This window comes from Panicum virgatum, chromosome 1K (assembly GCF_016808335.1).
Source record: "Panicum virgatum strain AP13 chromosome 1K, P.virgatum_v5, whole genome shotgun sequence".
Lineage (NCBI taxonomy): Eukaryota > Viridiplantae > Streptophyta > Magnoliopsida > Poales > Poaceae > Panicum > Panicum virgatum.
Genome location: NC_053136.1, coordinates 55,858,225 through 55,884,195, shown reverse-complemented (window position 1 = coordinate 55,884,195; position 25,971 = coordinate 55,858,225). Strand labels below are relative to the sequence as shown.

Below are 25,971 nucleotides of genomic sequence, written 5' to 3'. Positions count from 1 at the left end.
TAATGATGTCAATTTTTTTCAAATATTTGTTTATTTAGTATACTTTGCGGGCATTTGAAGTTAAACAAAAAAAACGTGCATACAAAAGTATACAAATACAATGTAAAACATGTTATACATTATATTAATGTAAAAGTAGTACAAAAGAGGGTTGAAGGATTCATTTAGGCTAAAACATGTTATACGAACATTCACATTTTGAACTAAAGTGGGTTTTCCATCGGGTTTTTTGTTCAACTCTCCGGTTCCCACTCAAACCGGACCGGTTTACCGGGCTAACCGGTTGAACTATTATTTTTTATTTGAATTTGGCCGGTTTTTTCCAGTTACTGGTCAAACCGGTCCGGTTTACCGAAATCGGACGGCGCCGGTTTCATTATACCGGTCGGTAAAAAAAACCCTGGATGTATCATCCAGCTTTATTATGTACTCGATCTCATGGTTTAGTTGCAATATAGCGACCGGGACAACCTACATAATGTTATGTTACTTACCGGCCGGCTAGTGGCGCGTAGAAATGTCTGTGTGTTCGGTTTTGTGTTTACAAGGAATACATCATGAGGTGTAAATTAATTAAAATTAATGATTTCGCTAAGATGGTATTCCAATAAAGCAGGAAATAAATACCCTAAGATGCTACTGCAAGCAAATATTGTACTAGTTTGCGCATGCTTAGCAGCTAAGGATTAAACTACAAAACCGTGTTCGTATAGTTTTTTTTATCTTAACCGTGTTGTTAATTTCTAGTAGAGAAAGGACCTTGTCTTGTCCCTATCGTTTTACATTAAACAATACGACAAGCTAGGCCACAAGGGTGGTCTTCACGTTGTGCAGCTGCATTCGCCTCATCCCAAGCCTATGCTCCATCTTCTTGTACCCCTAAGCTAGCTCTGGATCGTTGACTTCGGGGAACAAGTTACCAGCAACATACATACTACTGTACAATTCTATGCAGCTAGCGCCTTGGGAATTTAGCCAGAGGACAACAAGTTTTTTTCAGAATTGCAGTACAGTAGAGCCAGAGATGAAAGATCTAAGAAACTACTCCGATCCGATCCAGTAGTTAACCTTTGTTTGATGCTTTGTTGTATGCACGATGATGTTAAACATCTACTACCTCTGTTTTTAAATATATGTCGCTTAGGACAATCTATTTAGTTCAAAAATGAACTAATTTGTTTGTCCCAAATATCATATATATTTAAAAACGGAGGGAGTATTTTTATTTCCCGAGTAGTATAATTTAGTCACTTGGAGTAATAACCTAGGCATCCCAATCTAAATTCTAGTGCACGCCGCGCGCGTCTAATCTAACATTGTTAAAAATTAATTAAAGTATATAATGGAATATGGATTTTGTAGGACCGGATATATCTCATCTCATCCCAGTTGCGTTTAGCAGCAACTAGTATAATCAATCACATGCCTTATTGCTAGCCTAATCCCTAGATAGAGTATATATATAAGGGTAAAGAGGAGCCAAGCATTTCGCGTGACAAAGCCACCGTAGAAGCGGGAAGAAATCCGAAGAACCCTCGAAACTAACTGGGGGAAATTCGCATCCCAAGAAGGCAAGGACTAGGAGAGAGAGAGAGGGAGAGGAGAGGCACCCACTGGGGCAGGCAGGCAGGCCGGCCGGCCGAGTCTCCGAGAGAGGGACACCGAGGCGGCCAAGGCCGAGCGGGAGGAAGGCAGGGGGGAAGAAGCGAACAAGGCGGGCGGCCATGTGGACGCCATGCGCGGACGCGGCGTGGACGTCGTGACACCTGCCGCCCGCCGCCCCCCAATCGCACCGCCATGGCCCCGCCGCCGCAATGCGCCTCAAAACCCACCCCCGCGCCTCCCCACCTCCAGGTATCCCAGTGCCGCGCCCGCCCGCCCGCCCGCCGCCGCTCCCCTGATCCGGTCACCGTTTCTTGATCCGGCTTCCCGGTCCCTCCGTTGCAGCTAGGGGACATGGCGGAGGAGGCGCCACCGCCGGCGCCGGCGCCGGCGCCGAAGCTGCTCTACATTGCCGTCGCCGACGGCGAGGGCCGCCGGGCGTTCCGGTACACGCGCCCCGTGCTACAGAGCACGCTGCATCTCATGGGATGCAAGCCTCGCCATGCCTTCAAGGTGCCTCTTCCTCTCCCCCTCTATTCTCGCCTCCCTGCTCTTGCCGTCTTGCGTGTCATCTTGATCCCAACCTCTGCAGTGCTTGCTTGTTCCTAAGTTTACTTTGCTTGGCGTGCTAATCGCCTTGGCTTCACCCTCTTCTGCGGCAGATCCCTGCATCGAAAGCTTGCTACCCTCCTTTTGTTGCATGTCTATTATTGTGCTGGTATGTGTGGCTTATGATCAGCGATTTTGACATGAAAAGGTGACATCTTTAAGTCTCCTGCTGATGCGCAGATTTGTTCTCGGCTCAATCCAAAATCCCCATCCCCTCATGCCTTCTCCTTTTCGTCGTTGTAAGGGAAGATGGGCCCTTGTCAGGCTTGAGCTCGCCAACGCTTCAAGTGCCTCCAATTTTGCATTTTTGGAATCCGAAAAATCCACCTTTCCTTCCGAGTTCTTGTTGTTGTTGCGAACAGAATTTATCCTTAAGTGATACTACTTTGCTTGTGGGGTCGTTATCGCAGATAAACTGTCATGCAACTGTTGCCTCTTTGTTCAGGTGGTGTGGATTACTATTGCTTTCTCGTAATTTATTATTATGTTTGATCGATAAAGACAACACCATGTTGTGTGATGTAGACGCGATTTGTTTGGCCTTTGCATGATGCACGATCCTTTTGCTTTCGGACCCTAGCTTGTTTGATGGGTACACGGTTCTAGACAGTATCTGGCAATTGACTTGAACGGGTATCAGGTTCCCACTTGACGTGCCTTATTTTACTCTGATTTGTTCCTCTGACGGTCCAATTTGGTTATGTGTAAAAGCAATTACTTGTTGATACCTACTGCTCTGCAGACTGTGTGAAGCATTGACTAGACCTGCATTGATAAGAAACTTTTTTTCATTCTTATTGGCACCATCAGATTAGCAAGAGAGTATTCAATGTGATGAAGGGTGAATTCTTGACAGCGTCAAAGTTAGATGGGGTAACCAAACAAGAAAATTATCCTGCTCTTGGAGATGGTACAGATACTCAAAAAACTCTGGAGAGAAGTAGCAGTACCATACCATTTGAATTATACAAAAACCAGACAACTATTGTTATTTCAAGGAAGCAGTTTGTAAGTGTTGTATGCGATGCCCTCTCTTTGTACAAGTATGTCGGACCCAACCAGAAAGCTGACTTCCTTCTCGCTTGCAGGTAAACTAACTTCATTGCGCTATAGTTCTGAGTTCACATGAATTTAAGTTATATATATATATATATATATATATATATATATCTTCTCATCTAATGCACATGTCCATCATATCTATTTTCATGCATGTTTGACATGCTTTCTTTTAAGTGAAATTATTTGTCGTAACATGATGGATGTATTTATGTATTTTACCCATCAATGTTTCATCACAGCACAGCCACTCAAAAGCAACCTGAAAGTAATTGATATCATTTTTTTTTCTTTTCCTTCCTCCCACTGTTCAAATCAGAATTAAAGAGAGAAAGGAATCCGTGACAATACTCTTGTGTGGAACAAGCGGATGTGGCAAATCCACTCTATCATCTTTGCTGGTATGTTTATCGCCTAGAGCAGTTGTCCATTTTTTTGGATTAGCAATCATTGAACCATATCAGCAATCCAGAAATTTGCTACAAGTCTGTTCATTTTAGTAACAAGTGCCCATAATACAACCAACTTAGAAGCATCTAATTCTTTCTAGTTTCTAGTTTGACTTACTGTTTAATTACTTCAAGAAAATTTTATCAAACTCAAAGAAACAAACAGTGACAATGACAATTGTTGAGTGCCTAATACGAGCTGTTTTTGTTTCCCAGGGTAGTAGATTGGGTATCACGACAGTAGTTTCTACTGATTCCATACGACATATGATGAGAGGCTTTGCAGATGAAAAACAAAATCCTCTTCTCTATGCCTCAACCTACCATGCAGGCGACTATTTAGATCCTATTGCGGTTGCTCAGGCAAAGGCAAAGCGTAAGGCAAATAAACCAACAATTGTTTCTCATCCTAATATCGGTGGAGGCAAAGATATCACTTCAGATGGCAAATCTCATCATGGAAACTCAGAGTTACCACCTAGAACTGAATTGATTGGCAACAAGCAAATGGCAGTAGAAGGCTACAAGGCACAAAGCGAGATGGTGATCGACAGCCTGGACAGATTAATTACATCCTGGGAAGAGCAAAAAGAATCTGTGATTGTTGAAGGAGTCCATCTAAGCCTTAATTTTGTGGCACGTATTAGTCAAGAATCAATAAAAAGGATATCTCATAACACTGTTTTCATTTATGCTAGTTTGCGTTACTTAGTTATATCTCATGTCCCCTGATTAAGCTGTTCCTCTTATGTTATCCAACAGATGGGGCTAATGAAGAAACATCCTTCCATAATACCATTTATGATATACATTACAAATGAGGAGAAACACATGGAACGATTTGCTGTACGTGCAAAGTACATGACTCTAGACCCAGCAAAGAACAGATATATCAAATACATCCGAAATATCAGAGCTATCCAGGAATACCTATGCAACCGAGCTGACAAGCATCTTGTACCAAAGATTAACAACACCAATGTTGACCAGAGTGTGGCAGCTATACATGCCACAGTTTTCAGCTCTCTTCGCCGACGAGAAGCTGGGGAGCAACTCTATGACCTCAACACAAACACTGTTGCTGTGGTGGATGAGGAATACAGGAATCAACGTGCAGCTAACACCTTGGGTTCTAAGGGCATGTTCCAGTTGATCCAAAGGAAGGGGTCCTCAAGGAATCTGATGGCTCTCCTGAACACTGACGGTTCAGTCACCAAAGCTTGGCATGTAGGTACAAGTGATGGCAATGGGGATCTCAATGATATTACAAACAGCAAGAAGTCTGCTGAAAACACTAAATTGGATCCCTCACAAATTGGGAAGGCGGAGGCAGTCAATCTCCACTTTGGTCCTTTTGGGATCAGTGCCTGGATGAGTGACACAGGTGGAACCAGCCATACTGGAAGTGTAGAAGACCTGAGGGTTGATTGCATGGAGAATGGTGGTAGAAATTTTTCATCATGCTGCAGTTCGCCGAAGATGTCAGATTCCACTTCTAAGGAGGTATGTTTTTGTCTACCAGGATTGTGATTTGAGTAACATTTCAAACCTCGAGTTTTTTTTTTGAAATGTTATAGCATCCTGTGCAATTTCTAGAGGCCTCTTGATACTGCCATATGTATTTCAGAAAACTTCAGATTGTTCGCGTGCGAAATTACTATGCCATATGCAGCATTTGCAATCTAACAGTACTTTAACTTTATCAGCTTATGGAGGAGTACTCGGTCTATGGCAGCGAAGAAGAAGAAGAAGCTGATGACCCTCGTGATGGTGAAACTGACGAAGATCTAACCGATGAAGAAAGAGACAACCAAGAGGTGGTAATACCCCTCTTTCAATGTCAACAATTTCCATTGGTGTTTTGCTTCTGGTTGTTCCACACACCAAACACTTTGAAGTCAAATGCGCTGAATGTTCTCATGTACCCTGAATCCTTGCAGATAGACGCAGGCTCTGTGGACGAGCACTCTACCAAATCAGATGAGGAATATGAGGATCTAGCCATGCGGGATGTGATGGATAATGGTGACTGGTCCGATGACGAGCAAGCGGTGAGCACCAAGAACTCACTAGCCCCGGAGGGCATCATCCGTGGAAGAGAAACAGGCGAAGATGATGGCATGGAAGGACTGTACCACCACAACCTGGACCTGTTCCTAAAAATGTCCAAGGAGGTAGCCAGCACCAGAATGCCGTGCGCGTCATAGCGCCACTGGCCCAGCTTGGTTGAGGGGAAAACCAGATAAACCGGTCACCGGCGCACCAGGTGATGTTCGAGCGGTGTAGAGTGTAGACTAGTGGCTTGTAGCTTGTAGCTTGGACCTGTCCAAAGTGCCGTCACCTGGCTGTAAAGAGATAGGACCTGATGCTTTGTCCAGGCATTCAAACATGTTATATCTGTATCTTTGGGAATAATATTCCGGGCAGGCATGTATGTATTGTATCCCTTGAAGAAAATAACGTTCCGGCTATTAATAAAGTTCACCCCTTTGGCCTAGAATCGGTGGTATCTTGAGTTTCGAGCGTGGCCAATCATACTGGGAATCGGGAAATATAGGCTCTGTTTGAATTCCGTTATTTTTTTTTGAAGAAAAGAATTCTGTTATTCCGAGACCAAACTTTAACCCTAGACTAATTAGCAAGATCTAAATATTGGCGAATTGCTGAACCAATTGCACAAATATGGTAAATTAATGGTTAAAGTTCAGGTTGAGCTTTGGCCTTTGGCCCCTCTATTTTAACCCATACAAAATAGAGCCATAAGCATGTTCAAAAGTTCCAAATCAGCCTACTCCAGTATTAACCTGAGTGAGCTTAGAACTTTTATAGCAAGAAGATTACAAGAACAAGATGGACTAGACTGAGCTTAGAATTTTTATAGCAAGAAGATTACGCCATTATATTCATCTTCGACAAAAAGTTGACTACAACATTTGGTAAGAATTGTGCAAACGTTGAGAAACATGCCGATCTTTCAAGGGTTGCTCAGGTGCTGGCATTTGACAGAGAAACATGCATTTGATTTCAGCAAAATGTCAGTAAATTAAAGGCAGGCTTTACAGAGATTTAAACATCACCATGAACTTATACACTGACAGGTCAAATCCAAGGAAAAAAAGGATATTCTACAGCTGTCCTTGATTCCCATCATCTATCATCCTAAACCTTTTTCTTTCTGGTAATTGCTTTGCTTCTTCAACAGTATTTTGCACTTCTTTATCCTGCTGCTTCAATAGGGGAAAATAAACCATACAAATATACAGCTTGATTTCTCAAGGACAAGCAAAATCTCTTCTTCTGATTTCTTATTTATTTCCAGAGGCTCTCCTTTATTTACAGCAAAGGCTTTTGGAGCCTTTTTTAACTTCTCCGGTTGTACTCACTCAACATGACTGACTACTGGGGTAATGGTAAAAAGCTAGGCCTCGCTATCTGTCTGTCTGTCTGTCTGTCTGTACAGGTGTTATTCTGTCAACTAACCATTGCCATCTCAGCAAGATGGAGCGCCAACACGCCGTTCTAAATGATGATAACAACACAAGCAATATGCAAATGCTTTAGTAACTGACAAAGAAAGATCAAACAAAAAGGATGATAATTTCATCAGTATAATATAGCTTTTGGTCTCAGGATCTATTTACCTCCTGCAGCAATGAGCTTCTCAACACGCGCAACAATATGTTTTCCATAGGTGTATCTTTTCAGTGCATTCAAGTGTACCTTGATACGGGAAAGAATCAATTCACGGTTCTGGTCATCACAGATCTCTAGAACCTTCTGCACCACATAGTTTCCAAACTGATCTTTCATCATTGCCTGGGAAACATAAGTTCACATGACAAGTGTTGTGAGAATGCAAGAAATTCAACCCTGCAACAGCAGACCATGGTATTGCCACAGAACTTAAGTTACTCAGCAAAAAGAAAATAAGAATTGCCTTCCGCTACTTATACGCTATCACAATTCAGCATCTAAACCGCATCAAGAGTTCAAAATTATTACCAAACTTTTTGCTATTGTTCTTCTACCTTTGCTATACCAAAAGTGCTTTGCACTAAAGAACTTGCAAGCTCGAACAGATTGTTGAAAACAAACCTGTAATGGCACATTTTCATCAGTTGTGCCAAGCATCTCATTGATCAGAATCTGGCGTTGCTCAGGAGTACCAAAAGTAAGACATTTCTCAACAACATTGGAAGCAAACTTCTGCTGGCTCATCTTCACTATCTGACCAGCAAGTTGTGTAATTATAGTAGAACGCTCTTCTGGTTTCCCATGCTGCAGAACATGCTGCAAAACAAGGAACAGGATTATATAAAGCTATTTCTGAAAATGGGATGAATAAACATAACCTGAAGGCAATGGCAGGTCAATACAGAAACCACAAGATAATATGACATTTTAAATAAAAAGGAAACATATTGAAAGTCAAATATCATACATTAAACAACAACAAAGCCTTTTCAAAATATCATATTTTGGGATGATAACGCTGAACATCACCTCAACACCATGCAAGAAAAATTGGCTCATGGTAATGACGCGAAAGCACAGACAGAACATTAGGTGTGTCGGTCACAATAAACAAGTCCTAAAAACACTTGCTGTGGGATAGTAAAGCTTATATGAACAAGATATATAGCTACAATGGATGACTGATTGACAGATGAACAATTCAGTATAGTGTGCATCGCTTTGTAGTTTTGTACAGGTGAAAGTGAAGTTATAACTCAGTACATCAGAAAAAGACAAGGAAATGATTAAAAAGTTACCTGGATTACATAATTGCCATACTGGTCCTCAGTTAAAGTAACCACAGACTGCATAACCTCTTCCATCATGGCATTTTGTGTGCTTTCATCATCACAGTGCTCCAAGACTCTCTGGTGATATCCAAGAATACATTTAGCAAAATATTTTTTTTAAAAAAAAAAGATGGTAAAACCAGAGGAAGGATGATGTAACCTGAATAACACGGCAACCATAGGGATGCATGGAAAGCTCCACCACATGTCCATAGAAGGCTGAAATAATAAAGCGTATCCTCTCCTGAGGGATGCATTCTATACATTTTTGGATAACATGGTTGCCATTCTGATCACGAACACATCTCATGATAGATCCATCAAGCTCCAGAGCCATTTGTGTTTGTTGTTCCACTTCAACAACTTCCAAAGCCTACAAAAATAATACACTACTAAGCATCCACAGAAATTATGGATCACTACATGAGTGTGATTTAAACTAATACGGAGAAAACAATTTGCTTGTAGAATATACAAACCTTCTGAATCACTCGGCAGCCATACATTTGAAGACTCAGCTGTAACACATAGCCCTTGAGTAGGCTTGCCAGTTGCTTCGTTTGTGTTTCAGTTCCATATTCAAAGAACTGCCAAGCTCAAGCAGTCGCCAAGTAAAAACTAAGATCTCAATTTTACCGCAAATTTAAAAAAATCAAATCAAACTTGTTTGTTGCAAATGAGGTTTGCTCACCTTCTGTATAACATAATTTCCGAAAACATCAGTCATCAAAGTACGTGCCTGGGGAAGGATCACAGGGAAAATCAGGTTCTTCTCTTCAATAGAAGCAGTTTCCAGTTTCTGCTGTATAAAGCGACTCCCATACTGATCAGAACTGAAGGGTGAGATATTGAGAGAGAAACAGAACCATATTAGCTTCATGGAAAACAAAGCAACTTGAATCTGTTGGAATTCCAAGGAATATTACCTGAATTCGACCACATGGCCTACAATATCTAACAGCTCAAAAGATCTGGTTTTGTTGGTTTTGAATTCCTCCAGCAGGGAGGACCCGTAACCATTATCTATCAGACCATTTTCTGAATTCCATGATCCCATGGATCCTCCAGCAGTGTTCCTCACCACAGATGGAATTCGGGTTAGTCGCTCTCCTTGCCTGGCATGGCCTTGATGAGACGAGATATACGGACTAGATGGAGGACTTGTTAGATAAGTCATTCCCATGCCAAATGCAGGATCATTGCCATAAATATTTGGATTAAGACCACCAGATTTGGTAAGGTATGGCATTCCATACTGAAGCTTTTGCTGGGCAAATAATGACCCAAGGTATGCTTTTTGGTATCCAGGACTATCCAGGTGACCTGTGCTAGTAAAACCCCTCCCTTGGAAAGGACTCATGCTTGCAGTTGCACCAAGGGGGGAGTCAGGGTTTGCCTGCAAATATTGTGCATACATTGTCTCCGTCGGTTGGCCCTGAAAACTGGATCCCCCATGGTTCGAAAGAATGTTGCCATAGTCCGCATCTGGACATGAAAACACAGTCCAAAAGGTGAGTGAATGAAAGACAGACAGACATGCATAGAGGAAGAGATGGGGAAAGGGATTAAGTGTACCAGGAGTCAGTTGACTGTTTAGCATGGACGAATTAAAACTGCCTGCATGAGTCTTCATATGCCGTCCAGATACATCAATGCCAGGGTTATCACCATTCAGGTTCTGGTAGTGAGAAATTGATCCAGCTGAGCTCACCAAAGATCCTTTCTTGTTGGCATTACCGTGTGGTGATTGCATAGAGAACTTGCTATTGCTATGAGACGCCAGCTTACTAACATGCAAATTACTGAAGTTACTCCCCCCATTTGGAAAAACTGCATATTCAGGGGCATTAAACGAGTCTTCATCAGTACTCTGAGCTAAATTTTGCTGTGAAAATTGCATATGTTCCTTCGGTACATTGAACAGTACATCTGTCTGATCACCAAAGTTCTGGTAAACATGATTCTGAGCTTCAGTTTCCACATTTGACATCTTATTTCCAGAGAGGCTTAAGCTAGACAGAGTTGCCGCAATGTCAGCACCATCATGATTAACTGAAGCAGCTGCTATAGCTTCAACCTTTTTATCAGAACTCCCCATTCGAACTCCAACTGGAGGAAGGCAGGGGCTAGGAGTTCTCCGGATCAGCTGGGGGTCTGGGGTGGTGCTTCTTGAGACAGAGGAGCCTACTGCAGAAGCAAAGGTATGAGACATTGACGAACCAAGACTTTGGACCCTGACCAAACTGGGTGAAGTGGATCCAGATCGCAGGCCATTCATGGACTCTGATCTGTTCTGCAGTTGTGGTTTAGGTGAATCAGATGACCTGATTGGATTTGGGCTCTCAAGAGCATTGCGGCTATTGGACCGTGAAAGATGACCAGCCATAGCAGCAGGACGGCTAATATTTTCCTGTCATTGAAACAATTGCAGATGAGAATTGGAAAACAAAAAAGAGAAACATAATGCCAGACACACTAATAGATATAGCGGTGATGCATTGCAGTAGCAGCCTATCAGTATCTGTGCAAGAAGTTTCATATGGCATCCACCCAGTTCAGCAGTAAACGTAACTCTTGTTGATTTTAATGTTACTAAACGTACGGTTTGAAGGCAATATAAATAATCCACTAGTTTCATATAGCATTCCACCAATAGATCAAAAGAGATGCACTACGTAGTCAGTAAACAAAAAAAGTTTGCTTATACAAAATTTGAGCATTCAATAAGAATATTTAAAATCAAAGTCAATGATGAAATATCTTCCAAACCTGCAATGCATCAGCAAAGCTCTTGCGCCGAGACCCAAGGCCATTGACATCTGACAAGCCAATGAGCCCATCGGCGCCCCTCCCGAGCCACTCCGATGACTGCTGTCGTGCAAGCCCATTCCTTTCACCTCTACCAATTCTATCATTCAGCAACACCTTCTCTCCACCACCCTCACGTGCCCCTGGCTGCACTGAGAACAGCGAGTTTCCACCCCCAACCTCTGAGGGCCGCCTCCTTCTATCCCCAATACCTCCAGACACAACCTGGAACCGCTGTGCCGCACGCCAGTCCTCTTTAGACACCACTGGTGGTGGAAGCCTTGGGTTGAGGTGCTCATTAGAATAGTAGTACGACAGATATGCTGGGTGTGAACGTATCTCTTCCTCAGTGAGCATGTCAACACCAGTACCGCTACTACTGCCGCCACCAAGATTGTTGACATGAAGTGGTGGACCAGAGAAGAGCGCACCAATGGCGGTGCGAGAGCCCTCGACAGTGGGGGGAGCGCTGCCACTGCGGAATATGCTGAGGTCATCGGCAGATGATGTATGGTTCTGGTCCATCAGAACTGCCTGCAAGTCACGTTCAAGGTCTTCGAAGGTGGGGCCAGCAGCTGCAGCTGGAGACGGAGCCATCGCCACAGCGCCTGCCTTTGTTGTGCCTTCTGCTTCCTTCAGTGAAAGCCTACAGCAAGCAGGCAATGATCAGTACTGCTGTGCCCAAGCTTGTATACAGTTAGGTAGTAATCTGAGGTTTTTCAAGAATTCAATTGCAAGTAGAATTGGACGCATCTTTCAAGAGCAGAGTGGAATACAAAACAAAAGAAATCGTTTCATCAGTTGTAGGTTTTTGCCATTATTTGTATCAAGAAAAATCAAACCTTTAAGGGAAGTGGGAAGCTGGCGCATCAAGTTGCCTCAGAATGAAGAAACAGACACTAGGAGTCACTGAAAACCTAACTATGAGACTACATCCCGATGAGAACTTGAGGGGGGGAATATATCCTAATCCGCGGGATGAAAACAATGAAACATTCCCTAGCCCAACTGTCTCAACTAAGACAGGCAAACAACACCAAAGAAGAAGATAAAACATCGTCTGTCGTACGTACCCGGGCAATCAATCGATCGAGAACCTACGCGAACCCGATCAGAATCTCACCTCTAGAAGGGCCGCGGCAGCAGCATCAAAGAGGCAGGCGGTGGACCCCCGGAAGCGCCTTCAATCCACTACGGAACCGAAAGCGCCGGCCGCCGCCCCATCCAACGGGCCACCGCCTCGCGCCCCCCGCGAAAGAAGACTGCTGGATTCAGCCGTGGATTTCGGGAGGCGATTGCCCTGACGGGAGGGGATTTATTTAGGGTTTGGGGATTGGGGAATTTGAGGAAGGCGGCTGCTGCGCCGGAGAGAGGAGAGAGGCGCAGCTCAGGACGAGACGAATGGGAAAGGAGGCGAGCGGAGGCGGAAACAGAAAGCGACGTCTGGCCTTTTCTTGCTGGAAACCGGTAGGCCGCCTCTCGGGTCCTCCACAGCCGTCCGATCAGGGCCAGCGCGGATCTCGATCGATCAGTTGAGATATGACGTGGCAGTACAAATCCAGATAGAGAGAAATTGAAATCGACGAGGAATGTACAGATCACAACAGACCACGCCGTATCTGTCTTTCAGTTTGTTTGATTTGAAACGGATTTATCTTTTCTTCTTTTTAAAGGAAAAAGGAAAAGGAAGAGATTTTATCTCCTCTTGCTCATGTGTTCCTTGCTTTTTCCTTCAGGAAATCAGGAGTGGAGTGAATACAGAACGGTAGTTCGTTCTAGGGTACCATGCAGGGTTTAACTTACCGCCGGGAGACACTATCCCGGAGGCATCCGGGAACGGGAAATTAGCCGGTTTCCGTCGGAAACCGCTGGATACCGGACGGGATGCACCTTCAAATTCAAAAACCGGTTACCAGAGTTTCCCGGTCGGAAACCGGAGCAAATCAGACGGGAAACCGTGTTTACCACTGGAAAATTAGATTGCACAGTGGATGACGATAAATTGTGGCAGTATCTCCACGTAACATGTACACATAAATATATTCCATACATAAAAAGCAAAGCATTGCATCAAAGATATAAAACACATGCATATCACCTAAGAAAACAATAAAATGCGTAGTCCAAATTGCATGGTACCTAAAGCAATTGGTCAAACCAAATCGACCATATTAATAGAAGTCCGAAGTGCATTCCATACAATATGTTTAGTACATATTACAATACAAGTCCATGGATAGAAATATGGCATACAAGTTCTAATATTTATTTGTCCATACAAGATTCATACCATGACATCACACGAATTGAAATAGTTCATTCAGCTTCCTTGTACTCATGATGTGCCCCAGACAGATAGTCATACATGATATGCAATGAGTGCAGCCGAGGGTCATAAGGTTGTGCGTATGGATCTGGTGGAGGGTATGGATACGACTGTGGGTATGGGTATGGCTGTGGGTATGGATATGGGTATGATGGTACGGCAGGGTAGCTACTGGTGGAGCTAAGAGAGCTAGAGCTATCATATTCATGGGGTGTGGATTGTCTTCGGTAGCTTCTAGTCTGTCTCTGTGAAGTGGGTGCTCCATGGTCTTCATCCTGTGTGGCATGTGTGAAATGACTCTCTCCAGTAAATCTAATAGGCCTTCCACCTGAATGGCCACCGCTGCTCCCTCCAACCGCACTAGTCCCTCCGGCTGTCTCACCACCACCACTGCCACCATCATCGGTGTCGTCGTCATCGTCGTCATCATTGTCATTTTCATTGTAGTCATCACCCGTAGGCTCAGGCGTAGTGTCCTCACTTCTAATTTCTTCCTCTTCCTCTTCGTCATTTCTTCTACCTTTTTTTCTTTGTTTTTGAGCCGGGCCAACTTTAGACTCTCTTTCCAAGATGGGTGTCGCCTATATTCTTCTCCGCCCAACCAGTAACATCCAATGGTGATTCATCACCATCACGCGCTAGGGAGGTGAACATCTGACTACGGATTGGAGAGTCACTATAATCAGAATCCTCATCCAGAGTGGGTGGTCCATTGGATCTCCCTTTCTCCATCCACTCCCAAATAGCGCTATGTTGCCTATACAATGAGAGGTCCATGAAACTGCTAGCAGGATCATATTCACTTGGCTCTACGGTGGCTGATGCACGTTGGATACGGAGTCGGAGATTGTAGTTTACAAACACTAAATCATGTAGCTTGCTATAGCTGAGTCTGTTACGAAGCTTTGTGTGGATGAATGCAAACGTACTCCAATTTCGTTCACAGCCACTGGATGATACACATTGGGAGAGAAGCCGTGTTGCCGCTCTTTGAAGGTTTGGCGTATCTGAGCCAAACATGGACCACCAGCTAGATGGTGATGTGCTTCGATCAACCGCCATTCTCCTAGCAAGGTCCCCTGAGAACTGACCAGCCTTGTTTCTAAATAACTCATACTCATGGAGTGCAGCTTAAGAAAACTAAGAAAAATGAATACTCCACACCAGCCACATACCTTCAGTATGAATTGATGGTCCTGTGATACTCCAGTCGCATCAATAGACTTCCAAAAATACATAGTCCCATTGCAATAAAGCAAGAAGTTGATGACACTCTTGCGAGTAGGGCCCGTCCACGAATCGCACATGATGGTGACACCATACTCAGGCCAAAATCGCCTCCACTTCTCCATCTCTTTTTTAATCTCGTTCACATTTTCTTGCAAGTACTTTCCATCAATGTCCCTTCCAATTGGTATTGCGATCCCTGTACCTATTATAAAGCAAGAAATTGACAACAACTAAGTACCATAGAAACACGACTGTTGTATCATATGACATGTATATCCACACATATCCACACACAACATACCTTGTTTCTGCGTCTCTATGATGGCCGCCCTAAAGTACGGGTCATCTACTTTCCTACCAGGTATACCAATGGCATGGCATGCCTTCGCCCATGCCCTCCCAAGAATTTGCTTTGCATTCCTCCCCTTGCTGGTCCAAGGACCCGTATCTATCCTTTGTTGGCGCGGTCCAGAGCTAGAAGCAAGATGGTAGTCCTTTACCCGCTCTGGCACTTGTGTCTGACTCCTTCTTAACATCCTAGGGAGCGGTCCCGCTTGGCCCGATCCAGAGCCACCACCCCTCTCGTATCGTGCACCAGCTCTTTCTCTGAACTCATACTCCTCCCTTGATTGATGGATGACAGCTTGTAATTCAGGATCATCGTCCTCATTTTCTAGGTCAACGTACTGAGTTCTAGCTGCCGCTGTGCTTCTATGACTTTGTCGCTCCCTTTCCCTCTTTCTCTCCTTTATCTTGTCAAGTTCACGGGCAAAGAAAGCCTTCACCTCTTTAGGGACTGAAGGACAGTCCTTCACATCGTTACCTCGGTGGGCCAAATGCTCCTTTAGCCTTGTTGCCCCTCCACCAGCCTTTGCCTCACGGCAATACTTGCACTTCCAGCCGGAGCCTATCTTCTCTCCATGCTCCCACACTTGGTCCGCTCGCCCCGCCATTCACCTAGAAGGGTGCAAAACAAAAACAAAGTCAATATATATGCAACTCTGCATTGTAAAGCAATAACTACAGGAGGCTTAGAGATACATATATACATGTCACACACATATATAGACATGTCACAGCATAAGTTTTACACATATAGCGTCTTATAAATACAAGTCATTTAGCAAAGTCAAGTCACGTGGCATAGAAATAGGATTACATGCATGTAACCATCATTATGCACCTAACATTTTGCAAGATAATGTATAGTCCTCTAGCACTGCCTATAACTAATACAACCATCAAACAACCACTGCTTAGCAGATCGACACCTTGAATCGTAAAAGAACCAGAGTCCTCACCCTTCCCGCGTCGTTGTTCGCGCTTTCCGCTCGGGATCCACTGAAATCCGCTCGGGAAATCCGGATCTCGCTACGGGACGCTCGCAGCCGGCCGGTGGAGCTCGGGATCCGCCTCCTCTCGGCGAGAAACTGCGTTTCGCTGCCGGGATTCCGCGCACAGGCGGCGGGATTCCTCTCCCGCGCACAGGGAAGGAAGCAAGCGCTTGGGGAAAGTGCTTCTGGCTGTCGTGCGCCTCGTCAACTGGCTTCAGGACACGGGCGGCTCGTCAACTGGCTTCAGGCCACCTGGGAGTGAAATGTGGATAGGGATGGGGTATCAGTTATAGGGTTCGGGTTCGTTAAAGGGTCCAAACCCAAATCGATCATTTGCCCAATAAAACAACCTTAAATTTCGTCAAGAACTATACCAGTGAACTCATAAGGAAGTGTAGTTTTTTATCATTTTTTTTCTAATTTTTTATAAAAAAATTTGAATTTCAAAATTTTGAAACGGGTTTCCCCGAAAACCCGCCGGGAACCAGCTCCCGCCCAGTTCTGGGAACGGGAAAAAAATCCGGTTCCCGGCGGTTTCCGAGCGGAATTGTAAACCATGGTACCATGTTAGCAGATGGAAAGTTGCTGCGTTGATTATTTCTTCTCTCAGTCTGGGACTGACAAGTGGGCCCGCGCTCTGCGGCTGTGGGGTCAGGGTAGAGCGCCCAAGCTACTCCGATTGACGGGCAAGTCAAACGAGGATAATAGCCTGCTTGTGCTTGACAATGAAGAGAGCAAGTGGCTGCCTATTGGTGTTGTTAATAGAAATAATAATAATAATAATAATAATAATAATAATAATAATAATAATAATAATAATAATAATAATAATGCTAGACACAAGAAAATGGTGAGGTTGCGATCGTGCTAAGAAAACATGGCGCAAGAAAGGCATTAGGGTATTGTTTGTGGTTGAGAAAAAAGTATATCCTCATCTCGGGCACCCATCTGGTATTGAAAATAGTAATCAAGCAAACAGGGGAACCTGCTGCCACTTCCCAATTAAATAAGCTCGTTTCAAACTTGTCTTTTGATGATAATTCAAGACCAACATGCATACTAGCTACATGGAGTACTGGTATTTGTGATCAGCACTAGCATACTTTGGGAAAGCCTGAAAAAACAAATTGTAGTCACTGTGCTGCATCTGTATTCAAGTCTGTCACAATTGATGAATAGTTTAGAGTAGACAGCAGGCACTGAAAACACACCAGTACACCACTTCAACATGTGTTGCTGAGGAGTCCTCGACTCGATGGCCAATATCAAGGACAGTCAGTACGTAGGCAATAAGTATTTCCGTATTGAATTATTGTTGATACAGCAAGTTCTAGTTAATACCCACACATGGATACATCAAGGACATCACAGGAATGTCAGGCCACTCCAGGTAGCTGGATTCCATCATTCTTCTGATTCCAACACCAGAATGTGCTGAACTGAGTGTTTATGCACAATGAATCGTATTTCATGTCATCTCTGACCGTGGGATCCTAATACGTCGATACAGAGACTCACATGTTGCTCAACCTTTGAGCAAGTGGTAATACTGATTATCTTCTTTGGCACACTTTTTTTTTTGTTGAGGAGCATTGACACACAACTGTTGCGCTAAATGACACACTGGATCATTCCTCCCGCTCGATCATCCTCCTGACGTCGTCAATTACCAGCCATGATTTGTGTCCGCCAATCACCTCGTCCTGTTTCTGGGAGTCAATCCACAGCTGCACAGGACAAAGAACCGTCCTCAGGATAGACAATAGCAAGATGGAAACCATGAAGAAGGCAACAAGCCCGAGTTGTACCTGTATAGAAGGCATCTTCTGCTCAAGCTCCGCGGTACAGATCACACAAGTTGGACAAAAGCAGGCATTAGCGTATGTATTAATTTAACAGATATACAAGGGATCTAATTTGTCAGTTGTGTATATATAAGTAATTGCTGCAGACAAGGTAATAGTGAGGCCAAATGCATCATAGGAGGATATTTGATATTGTACTCTAATACCAAAGCTAAAGGATAGGTCTAGGAAACATTTGGATGCAAGTTGCATGAAGCCGGCAACTGACAACAAAGTTTCCAGGGCCAATAAAGGAGAGGTTGCCAGGTTCCAGCACAACAGGAAAGAAGACGCGAAAGGATTCTAGAAGCTTCACATAAATAACAAAAAAGATAAAAAAAACTTTGATCTTAGCATAATTGGACGTAAATATGTTTTCAGATATATTTATCAATACTGCAAGGGTAGACTTACTGTTACTCCAGCACGGTTCACAAGCTTTTGTGGAACCGCATTGACATCGACACAGTAGAACCGGATTCTGCTTATTAAGATCATCGATTGTCAAAAATACCAGCAGCGTAGTTCATTGTCAATCTAGGGAGAAACCTCTCTAACCTTGGATGGTATTCTGCAGCCAACTTCTCAAGCTTAGGCTTCAAATATATACATTTTCTGCACCAACTTGCCATCCTACATATCGCAAAAGTTTAAATTCAGGCATGGTCCGATAGATTCTTTGGAAAACTCTACTCAAAATAAATTTGACATTGGTAGCATATTTATCATATGATGTAGGTTTTATTGCATAGACAACCTATGGTTGAAATAGATGAAGAAAATAATAGTTGCAATTTTTTTCTACACAAAATGTCTATAGTGGAAGTACTTTCCTTGCAAAATCCACATATATGAGTTAAGTAGACAAAAAAGAAAATGATCAATGGCACTGTTATTCATATGGTAAGGAGAATACAGGTAAGCTGTAAGCAACCTGTTGATCACTGAACCATACACCAGAACCAGGAGAGCATAACAATGGCTGCAACACGTGCACGCAATAGACACAAAATGAAGTTCGGTTCAACATTTAGGTTTCTGCTTTGATATAATCATATAAATAGCAGTTTTACTGTCAATATATAGACACAGGTAGATGGAACAGAAAATCAGGAAAAGACAAAAGGTAGATTCACGAAAAGGCCACTGCCATTGATCATTGCTATATGACGATGCAAATAATCCGTCCAACCAGAATGACATCAAACCAAGTCAAATACATAAATTTCACGGCTACCCCCAAGTGACTGAACATACGAACAAATGGGCAAAAGGTCTCTTTTCTGTTCACCCAAGATGCTCAATTTGAGCTCCAGCAATGGCCGCCTGATCCGACAAACACGACCTGCTAACCCCGCAACCATACAGAAACGATCGCTTTATCGGAGAAATTAACAGCGGCAGCCTAGACGATCCAATCCGAGAAAGTGGTTTTACCAGAGCAGGACGATGGGGAGGTCGAGCTGCTGCGCCACCGCGAGGGCCCGGTCCAGCTGCTGCTCGCTCGCGATGGGCTCCAGCTCCACCCACGCCGGCCCCTCCTCCTCCTCCGCGACCCGCTCCTTGGCCGCGGCTGCCGCCGGAGCCGCGTGGCGAGGGGCCGGAGCCACCGAGATCGCGGCCCACCGGGAGGACGGTTTGGAGAGGAAGCCAAGACGAGGTGGGATCCTACGGGCCCCAACTCGGCCGTAGGACATCACCGCTTCACCGGCGGCGGCGTGGGCTGGGGTGGTCGCCATTGCCGGCTTTCGTTTCGTTTTGACCTGTTGCTCTTGTACGAGTATGAAGAAGCTGCCGTTCCTTTCTTTCCATCGCCGACTCGTGTCACTGCATGTGGGGCCAGTACTACCAGACAATTTGGGGATTAACTTCACAAACTACGATTAACTTCACAATCTACTCATACACTATGTTCATATGAACATATCCCACACAATTTGGGGAGAATTTGTAGCACCCTCAAAGTAACTACACATCCAGTGTTTCAGTACATCTGATCAAACTCAAAACATGTCTACACATACACAATAAAATTGAACAAACAGTCGAAGATACATGGAGATGGGACGGCGGGGAGGAAACTTTACATGCTGTTACAATATGGGGGAAATCTGAAGATTTCTACAGATGCCCTGGCTAGCAACAAAGACAAAGGACTATGAGCCATTTGGTAACAAAATAAACTAACTTGTAAATCTACATGGCAGTATGAGGCGACTGGCAATGCTGATGATGCATCCCGTCAGTTGTTTGTGATTTGGAACTCGGTGCCATCCTTCAAATGCCCTGTCGCAGTAGGGCAAAGCCAGCAAAGAATGTTTGGACCCAGGATCTGTTACAGATCAAATCGACCAACAATTTAGTCAAATTGAGTGCTAAACAAAAACAGGGTAACTGATATGTAAATCTTTAACACCGAAAATTGAAACCCTGATCTTGTAAGGATTAGTTTTGGATGTGGTACACAATTTTTTTTAATGTAAAAGTACCATTTGAATGTTCTTCCTCATGCCAAGATCGAATTGGTGGCGATATTTCTGCCCGCTCTTCTTTGCAAGCCACTTCGCTCTTACTGCCTCCCGGTACTGATGCAAAGGAGCTGAAAATAATAAATATGGTGCAACGAAACTATGTAGTAGACGATAAGTTTGGAATTCCAAATAGTAGCTTACCTCTATGGTTGTCATGTTATGACACAAAAGATAGATGTGCCAGCATAATAGAGAACCTATTGTCAAGCTTAAGAAGAATAACAGGACACCAGCCAAGATCTGCATTTTTCAGTATTCAATTTTAAATTGATCATAGTCTTGTGCTTATATTAAAAGAAGTAAAGACACAACACAAAACTAAATAGAGAATGACTTCTACAGCCCAAAAGATTATTTTGCAAGGTTGGAATGTTTCTATCTATTATGCAACTTTAAAAAATTACCAGAATCCAGTTTTTACTTCTCTGCAGCTAACACTTACACCAATCTCAGTTGAGTTGAAATCCATGACAAACGGCTGACAGCTCACAAGAATTTTACAAGAAAAGGGTCAATTTTGTCATGCGATATTACTAGTTAACAATTGTTCGTGATCATTTCCCTCAGATCCTGGCAAGTCAAAATATATCAACATGTGAAAGAGTACATTACTGGTGTCTGCTATACCCTATATCCTAGTTGATCCTTTGATAGTGTAAACGAAAGTACTGGGCACTATCTAAATATTGTACAAATCATATCAGCGTGGGCATACAAAATCCGCATTGCAGATGATCATGATACAATACACAAAAACTAATCTTTCTGGCAACCAACCAAGCAAACCCTGAATTGGTGAATAATGGTACAAATTGGAAGAATAGTGGCATCACAGGCTCACAGCCAATAATTGATTGAATATTTAGCAAGAAAGAGGCTTTTTTGATAGCATAGTGAGAGCTCCTAGCTCAGAATAAAGGCCAGGCACTTACATATACTATCTTGACATAAAGAACATCAAACTCATGCTCTTTCAGAAAGAGATCACACAGAAATATCACCTGCAAAATATTTTGACACAATTGTGAAATTGATGAAGATGCACCCGATAGTTTGCTGCAGCATATAGTCACTTACAAATGAATAAAGAGACCCGATAGTTGCATTTAGGACACAGATGATGAAGGCTTTGTAGTTAGCATATCCCACGCAGTTATTGATCCAGACACAGTGATGATCCTGCCATCAACAGCATTACACAGGACTTTTGGTTGCAGCAGTGTATGGAAGACAGAGCATCAGTAGTGACAAAGATGGTGCGCACCTACCATTTTGAGAACACACCTTTTGCAGACCCTGCAATGGTGGGATCGAGGAGGCTTGAACATGCAACATTTATCGCAATACCTTGATTCCAACCCCCGCTGCAACCAAATACATAATCAGCGTGCGAAAGAAAGCACTAAAGAGTAGTGATCGAGCAAAGTGACATGAAGGAATGAAGGAAAACGTGTGATTATCTGGTGTATGCACAACCATCTCATTTAGTTCATGGTGACTGGTTCATCTCTGAAAACGATCAAGCTTGTGTAATGAGTTATGGATTGTAGCTGAACTAGCGTGGAAGGTGCATTTTATGTCAATTTACACTTCCAATAGAACAACCACCAGTTTATAGCAATAAACCTAGTGATAGCCTGGCCCCTCAAGGTTGGCAAGAAAGAGAAGTAAATCCAAGACAACAAGGAAAACAAGGAAATCCAAGATCTCGGCTGTCCGACCTGTCCCTGCGCGGCTTCGGCGTCGGGTGCGAAGGAGGCGGGAACGGAGCCCGGGTCGGCAGCCGCGGCGCACGCAAAGGCGAAGAAGCAGGCGACGACGGCGAGCGAAACGGCGGCCGCGTGGGCGGCGCCGGCCGGCGTGCCGAGGCCGAGCCAGTGGTCCAGAAAGACGAAGAGCGTGGAGTAGTACACGAGCGCCATGAGGGCGACCGTCCCGACAACGGCCGGCGAGGCGACCGCCGTCGCAGCCGCCGCCGCGGGGCCGCCCCTCCTCCGCGCCATGTCGCCAGACTCCGGTGCCGGCGCGCTCGCCGTTGCTTTCTTTTCTGGGGCCCCTCCCGATCTCGCTCTCCGTCTCCGTTAGAGGTTGCCCTGGGCCACCTGGGCTGTAATGCTAATGCACGATGGGCTGGAGTTGGGCCTCGAGTGTGTAGTGAGTAATGTAATGGGCCCTAATACGCACGGTGGTTAGATTAGATTAGATTAGATTATTATAGGCAGGCTGTTGTAGTACGATTAGATTAGAGAAATTCAGAATCCAAACAAAATTCAGGAATGCTGTTGTACTAGCTAGTTGTGCAAAAGAAAGAGGAAAAAAGATGAAATCATTTTCTTAGACGTACTAGGACAGCACGAAAACCTAGTCGCGCTTAGATTCTGTTAGCAGTTAGCGTGTATTGGAAAGAGCAAAATTAAGCTAGTAGTACGTCTTGAGTGTTTGAAATGATCAACTAGCTAGCAGTGCAGTGCAGTGGTCCTCTCCTCGATCCGGTAATATACGACTAGTGCTGTCCCTCTCTTAGCAGCCGACCAACTAGCTAATAACAGGTCATCTAGATATGTCCTTAAAACACGATATAGACCGGACTAAACTATGGATTAGCTTGGTTTTGGAACCTAAGGCTGCTTCACTACATACTACTTGCAGCTGGCTGCACTCTTCGCCTTGTTCAACTGTGATAAATAATGCGACCAATTAATGCCCTATTTTCATACATGATGACCACTTGTTCATCTTCAAGCTTCAACATGAGTTGTGCTAGCTACTAGCTGCTTCACAGTACTATGTAACAAGTGGGGCCGGTCGATGGTAATTACTCCTTTTTACTTATTATACATGGTTTATATATTTACATATATATAATTACACACACACATCCCCAATCATGCATCTGAGGATCTGATCCATGGTACAGTACATATGCATGATGGTACATGGTAGTATGGTACCCCTGTCAGTTCATGTGTCTGCATAGGTAGCGCACAGGGGCGGATCCAACGTAGAGCCCCCCTACCCCATGGATACAATGGAGCCCCCCGAAACCCCCCCGAGAATTTTCAACAATGAATGAAGAGGAGGAAGAAGAAGAAAAAGTGAGGAAGAAGAAGAAAAAATGAGGAGGGAAGCAGAAGAAGGGAAAATTAGCCTCTCCCTGTATTAAGATTCTTGATCCGCCACTGGTAGCGCACTTACGTACTAGTACGTGTACGTGTGCCGTACTAGTAGGCCATGCCACTCACGGCACTGCAGCTAACAAAACGTACCCTGTGGCTAGGCAACCAACACTACAATACAAATGATAGCTAGCTCGCCGGTCATCATTATTGCTGGGCTGAACTCAACAGGAGTACTGTATGTATGTCGACGTGGGAGAACAGTGCTTTTCCACAACCCGCACCAAATATAGGGCCAGCAGGTCCATGTACAATTGTATATATATCACGTCAGTCATCACTACTGTAATTAATTAATTAGCTTATTAATTACATCTAGAGCTAGCGGAGCGGGCGGCAGTAAAAAGCAAGGCTAATCCCAGTGCAAGTTTCATAGAGGTTTCATGTGCATCGAATACAGCGACATGTCAGCATTTCGTGATGATACTATAACATAATTATGAAAAGAGAGAGGGGGGTGGGGGGAGTTCCATCGGGATGAAAATGTGTATACACTATTTCCAAGACTATGAAATTTGTTGAAACTTGCATGGAGGGCTACAGAGTTTCATTTATAATTGCGCCCAATCGCTTACATCATAATAAATGCTATGGCTAGTCTATGAAATCGTAAAATGGAACTTTGCATTGAGGGATCTTGTTTCATTAGCAATGTTCGCTGAGCTAGATGCCGCTATGACAACTGCAATATAATGTAAAATAGTAGGCTATAGCGATGCTAATAGCGGTTTGAGGATCTCACCACTAAATCCTACACATACCTCTATTTAAAACATTGCTCTCACTGGCCATGGTCCATGGACAAGGATGACAGGCTCAACAGTGTACTACACGAGATGCAGGAGACACATTCGTACGCGCTACAGTCCATAGCCCGTCCATCACGGATTAGGAGAGACATCAGAAATTACTCTGAGGCTGGTACCGCTGCTCCCACCCTTTTGTAAATATAATACTTGAGAAAAAATATGTAAGAAAAACATGGTAGCGGTAGTGGAGGGTATATGTGAGTTATATAGTTGGAAATTATATAAAAAAATCATGGATTATTGTTCTCTGCTGTTTTTTTGTTAAAATGGGTGACAAGCAAGCTGAGGAAAAACAGCAGCTAGGGAGGAGAAATCGCCACAAAAGAAAAACAGCGTTGTTTTCAGAGAGGACTAGATGAAAGAGAGTGCAGGGGGCCATAGCAGTACGCTTTTGATTAGCCAGTAGGAAAGAGAGAAAGAAAATGGTGGACCGGGAAAGCCATGGTCTCACTCTCATTGGCTCAGTACCTGAGGGATGGGCCCACGCTGCAGCGAAAACGAGTGGTGGTGACTCGTGAAAGATTGGGCTGCTGGGACCCACCTGCATTGGGCTCAATGGGGGCGGTACTAGGTTGTTGCCCACATCAGAGGCAAGCACCCGGGGCCGCCACCACGGCATCCAACTTGCCTTTCCTCAAGGCAATGCTCCATTGGTTTTTCTTCATCCTTTCGCCCCTCTCCCTGCTTGAAAATCATTTAATGATGACTACAACTTCGATTATTTTCACTGCTTTTATATGTAGTATTCGGAGAGGACGGAAGATCAGTTGACAACAGCATTCTCTGTGTTATAGGAGCTTGTGCATCGTTGATATTTCTTACATTCAAAATGGAGCTTGTGCATCCTCTAACCGACCGTTTACGTTGTTCTAGTAATAGCCACGTCATTCACTATGGCAAAAGAAGAAAAGAAAAGCCACCTAATACATGTACCAAGAACACTGCTAAATAGAACATGGCAACTTTATCTGCTAACTCACGGGTCGCCCATCAACAACCCGACTGGCAAACACATCATCCTACGTGTAAATATTCAAAGCCACATAAACCTGACCCCAGTATATGTAGCGGTCAGTACACTCTGTGGGTGATTGTCGGTTAATATCTTTGTACGACCGATCCAACTAATAAACACCTCATCCTACGTGTTTGTTCAGGTCAGAGTACCCTGACCCCAGCCTTTATAGTAGTTAGCACATCCATGGGCAATTGTTGATTAATATCTTTGTACGACCGTTAACTCATAGGCATCATTCGACATGTCCATGTTCAAAGTCATGTGACCCTGACTGCATCTTTTGTAGCAGTTAGCAGATCCTGTGGGCGATTGTCAGTTAATATCTTTGTACAACTTGATCTAGAAATTTAGTCCTTTTTATTTTACCCTTT

At 43.9% G+C, this 25,971-nt stretch overlaps 4 protein-coding genes across 6 annotated transcripts; 1 reads left to right on the top strand and 3 right to left on the bottom strand.

Annotated features, from left to right (window-relative positions):
• Positions 1-1,499: 1,499 nt before the first annotated feature.
• LOC120646751 (P-loop NTPase domain-containing protein LPA1-like) lies at positions 1,500-6,219 on the top strand. Of its 2 annotated transcripts, none has more exons than XM_039923205.1 (8): positions 1,500-1,854; positions 1,948-2,115; positions 3,022-3,299; positions 3,590-3,671; positions 3,936-4,355; positions 4,482-5,222; positions 5,426-5,539; positions 5,660-6,219. In XM_039923205.1, exons 1-8 carry the CDS (start codon positions 1,798-1,800, stop codon positions 5,924-5,926), a joined length of 2,127 nt encoding a protein of 708 aa, XP_039779139.1. In that variant the 5' UTR covers positions 1,500-1,797; the 3' UTR covers positions 5,927-6,219. The 2 variants fall into 2 exon arrangements, with proteins under 2 accessions (XP_039779139.1, XP_039779146.1); XM_039923212.1 differs by having other exon boundaries at positions 1,527-1,854; positions 5,426-5,536; positions 5,660-6,203.
• A 493-nt stretch (positions 6,220-6,712) lies between these two features.
• Positions 6,713-12,757, bottom strand: LOC120646737 (pumilio homolog 1-like). Of its 2 annotated transcripts, XM_039923195.1 has the most exons (11): positions 12,456-12,757; positions 11,294-11,978; positions 10,100-10,934; positions 9,451-10,009; positions 9,216-9,357; positions 9,004-9,111; positions 8,685-8,897; positions 8,492-8,602; positions 7,815-8,009; positions 7,361-7,535; positions 6,713-7,238 (listed from the first exon to the last, which is right to left on the bottom strand). In XM_039923195.1, the coding sequence occupies exons 2-11, from the start codon at positions 11,927-11,929 to the stop codon at positions 7,210-7,212; spliced, it is 3,003 nt and encodes a 1,000-aa protein (XP_039779129.1). In that variant the 5' UTR covers positions 11,930-11,978; positions 12,456-12,757; the 3' UTR covers positions 6,713-7,209. The 2 variants fall into 2 exon arrangements, with proteins under 2 accessions (XP_039779129.1, XP_039779122.1); XM_039923188.1 differs by having other exon boundaries at positions 9,451-10,934.
• A 4,748-nt stretch (positions 12,758-17,505) lies between these two features.
• Positions 17,506-19,953, bottom strand: LOC120646730 (thioredoxin-like 3-2, chloroplastic). The gene is made up of 5 exons (XM_039923175.1): positions 19,504-19,953; positions 18,625-18,699; positions 18,481-18,547; positions 18,031-18,048; positions 17,506-17,949 (listed from the first exon to the last, which is right to left on the bottom strand). Exons 1-5 carry the CDS (start codon positions 19,803-19,805, stop codon positions 17,851-17,853), a joined length of 561 nt encoding a protein of 186 aa, XP_039779109.1. The 5' UTR covers positions 19,806-19,953; the 3' UTR covers positions 17,506-17,850.
• A 10-nt stretch (positions 19,954-19,963) lies between these two features.
• LOC120646721 (probable protein S-acyltransferase 15) lies at positions 19,964-22,655 on the bottom strand. The gene is made up of 7 exons (XM_039923163.1): positions 22,319-22,655; positions 21,866-21,961; positions 21,675-21,776; positions 21,530-21,598; positions 20,739-20,837; positions 20,556-20,651; positions 19,964-20,398 (listed from the first exon to the last, which is right to left on the bottom strand). Exons 1-7 carry the CDS (start codon positions 22,598-22,600, stop codon positions 20,309-20,311), a joined length of 834 nt encoding a protein of 277 aa, XP_039779097.1. The 5' UTR covers positions 22,601-22,655; the 3' UTR covers positions 19,964-20,308.
• Positions 22,656-25,971: the final 3,316 nt, after the last annotated feature.

Excerpts from the sequence above, each read along its gene's own strand:
- LOC120646751 (XM_039923205.1), top strand. The coding sequence starts at position 1,798 with ATGGCCCCGCCGCCGCAATGCGCCTCAAAACCCACCCCCGCGCCTCCC. Across the intron at positions 3,672-3,935 it reads CCACTCTATCATCTTTGCTG|GGTAGTAGATTGGGTATCAC; the intron begins GTATGTTTATCG and ends TTTGTTTCCCAG. Across the intron at positions 5,540-5,659 it reads AAAGAGACAACCAAGAGGTG|ATAGACGCAGGCTCTGTGGA; the intron begins GTAATACCCCTC and ends GAATCCTTGCAG.
- LOC120646737 (XM_039923188.1), bottom strand. The coding sequence starts at position 11,929 with ATGGCTCCGTCTCCAGCTGCAGCTGCTGGCCCCACCTTCGAAGACCTT. Across the intron at positions 10,935-11,293 it reads GCTTTGCTGATGCATTGCAG|GAAAATATTAGCCGTCCTGC; the intron begins GTTTGGAAGATA and ends TTTCAATGACAG. Across the intron at positions 9,112-9,215 it reads GAAATTATGTTATACAGAAG|TTCTTTGAATATGGAACTGA; the intron begins GTGAGCAAACCT and ends TGAGCTTGGCAG.
- LOC120646730 (XM_039923175.1), bottom strand. The coding sequence starts at position 19,805 with ATGGCGACCACCCCAGCCCACGCCGCCGCCGGTGAAGCGGTGATGTCC. Across the intron at positions 18,700-19,503 it reads CTCCCCATCGTCCTGCTCTG|GATGGCAAGTTGGTGCAGAA; the intron begins GTAAAACCACTT and ends TGCGATATGTAG. Across the intron at positions 18,548-18,624 it reads GCTGCAGAATACCATCCAAG|AATCCGGTTCTACTGTGTCG; the intron begins GTTAGAGAGGTT and ends CTTAATAAGCAG.
- LOC120646721 (XM_039923163.1), bottom strand. The coding sequence starts at position 22,600 with ATGGCGCGGAGGAGGGGCGGCCCCGCGGCGGCGGCTGCGACGGCGGTC. Across the intron at positions 21,962-22,318 it reads CCGAAGCCGCGCAGGGACAG|CGGGGGTTGGAATCAAGGTA; the intron begins GTCGGACAGCCG and ends ATTTGGTTGCAG. Across the intron at positions 21,777-21,865 it reads AAAGGTGTGTTCTCAAAATG|GATCATCACTGTGTCTGGAT; the intron begins GTAGGTGCGCAC and ends TGTTGATGGCAG.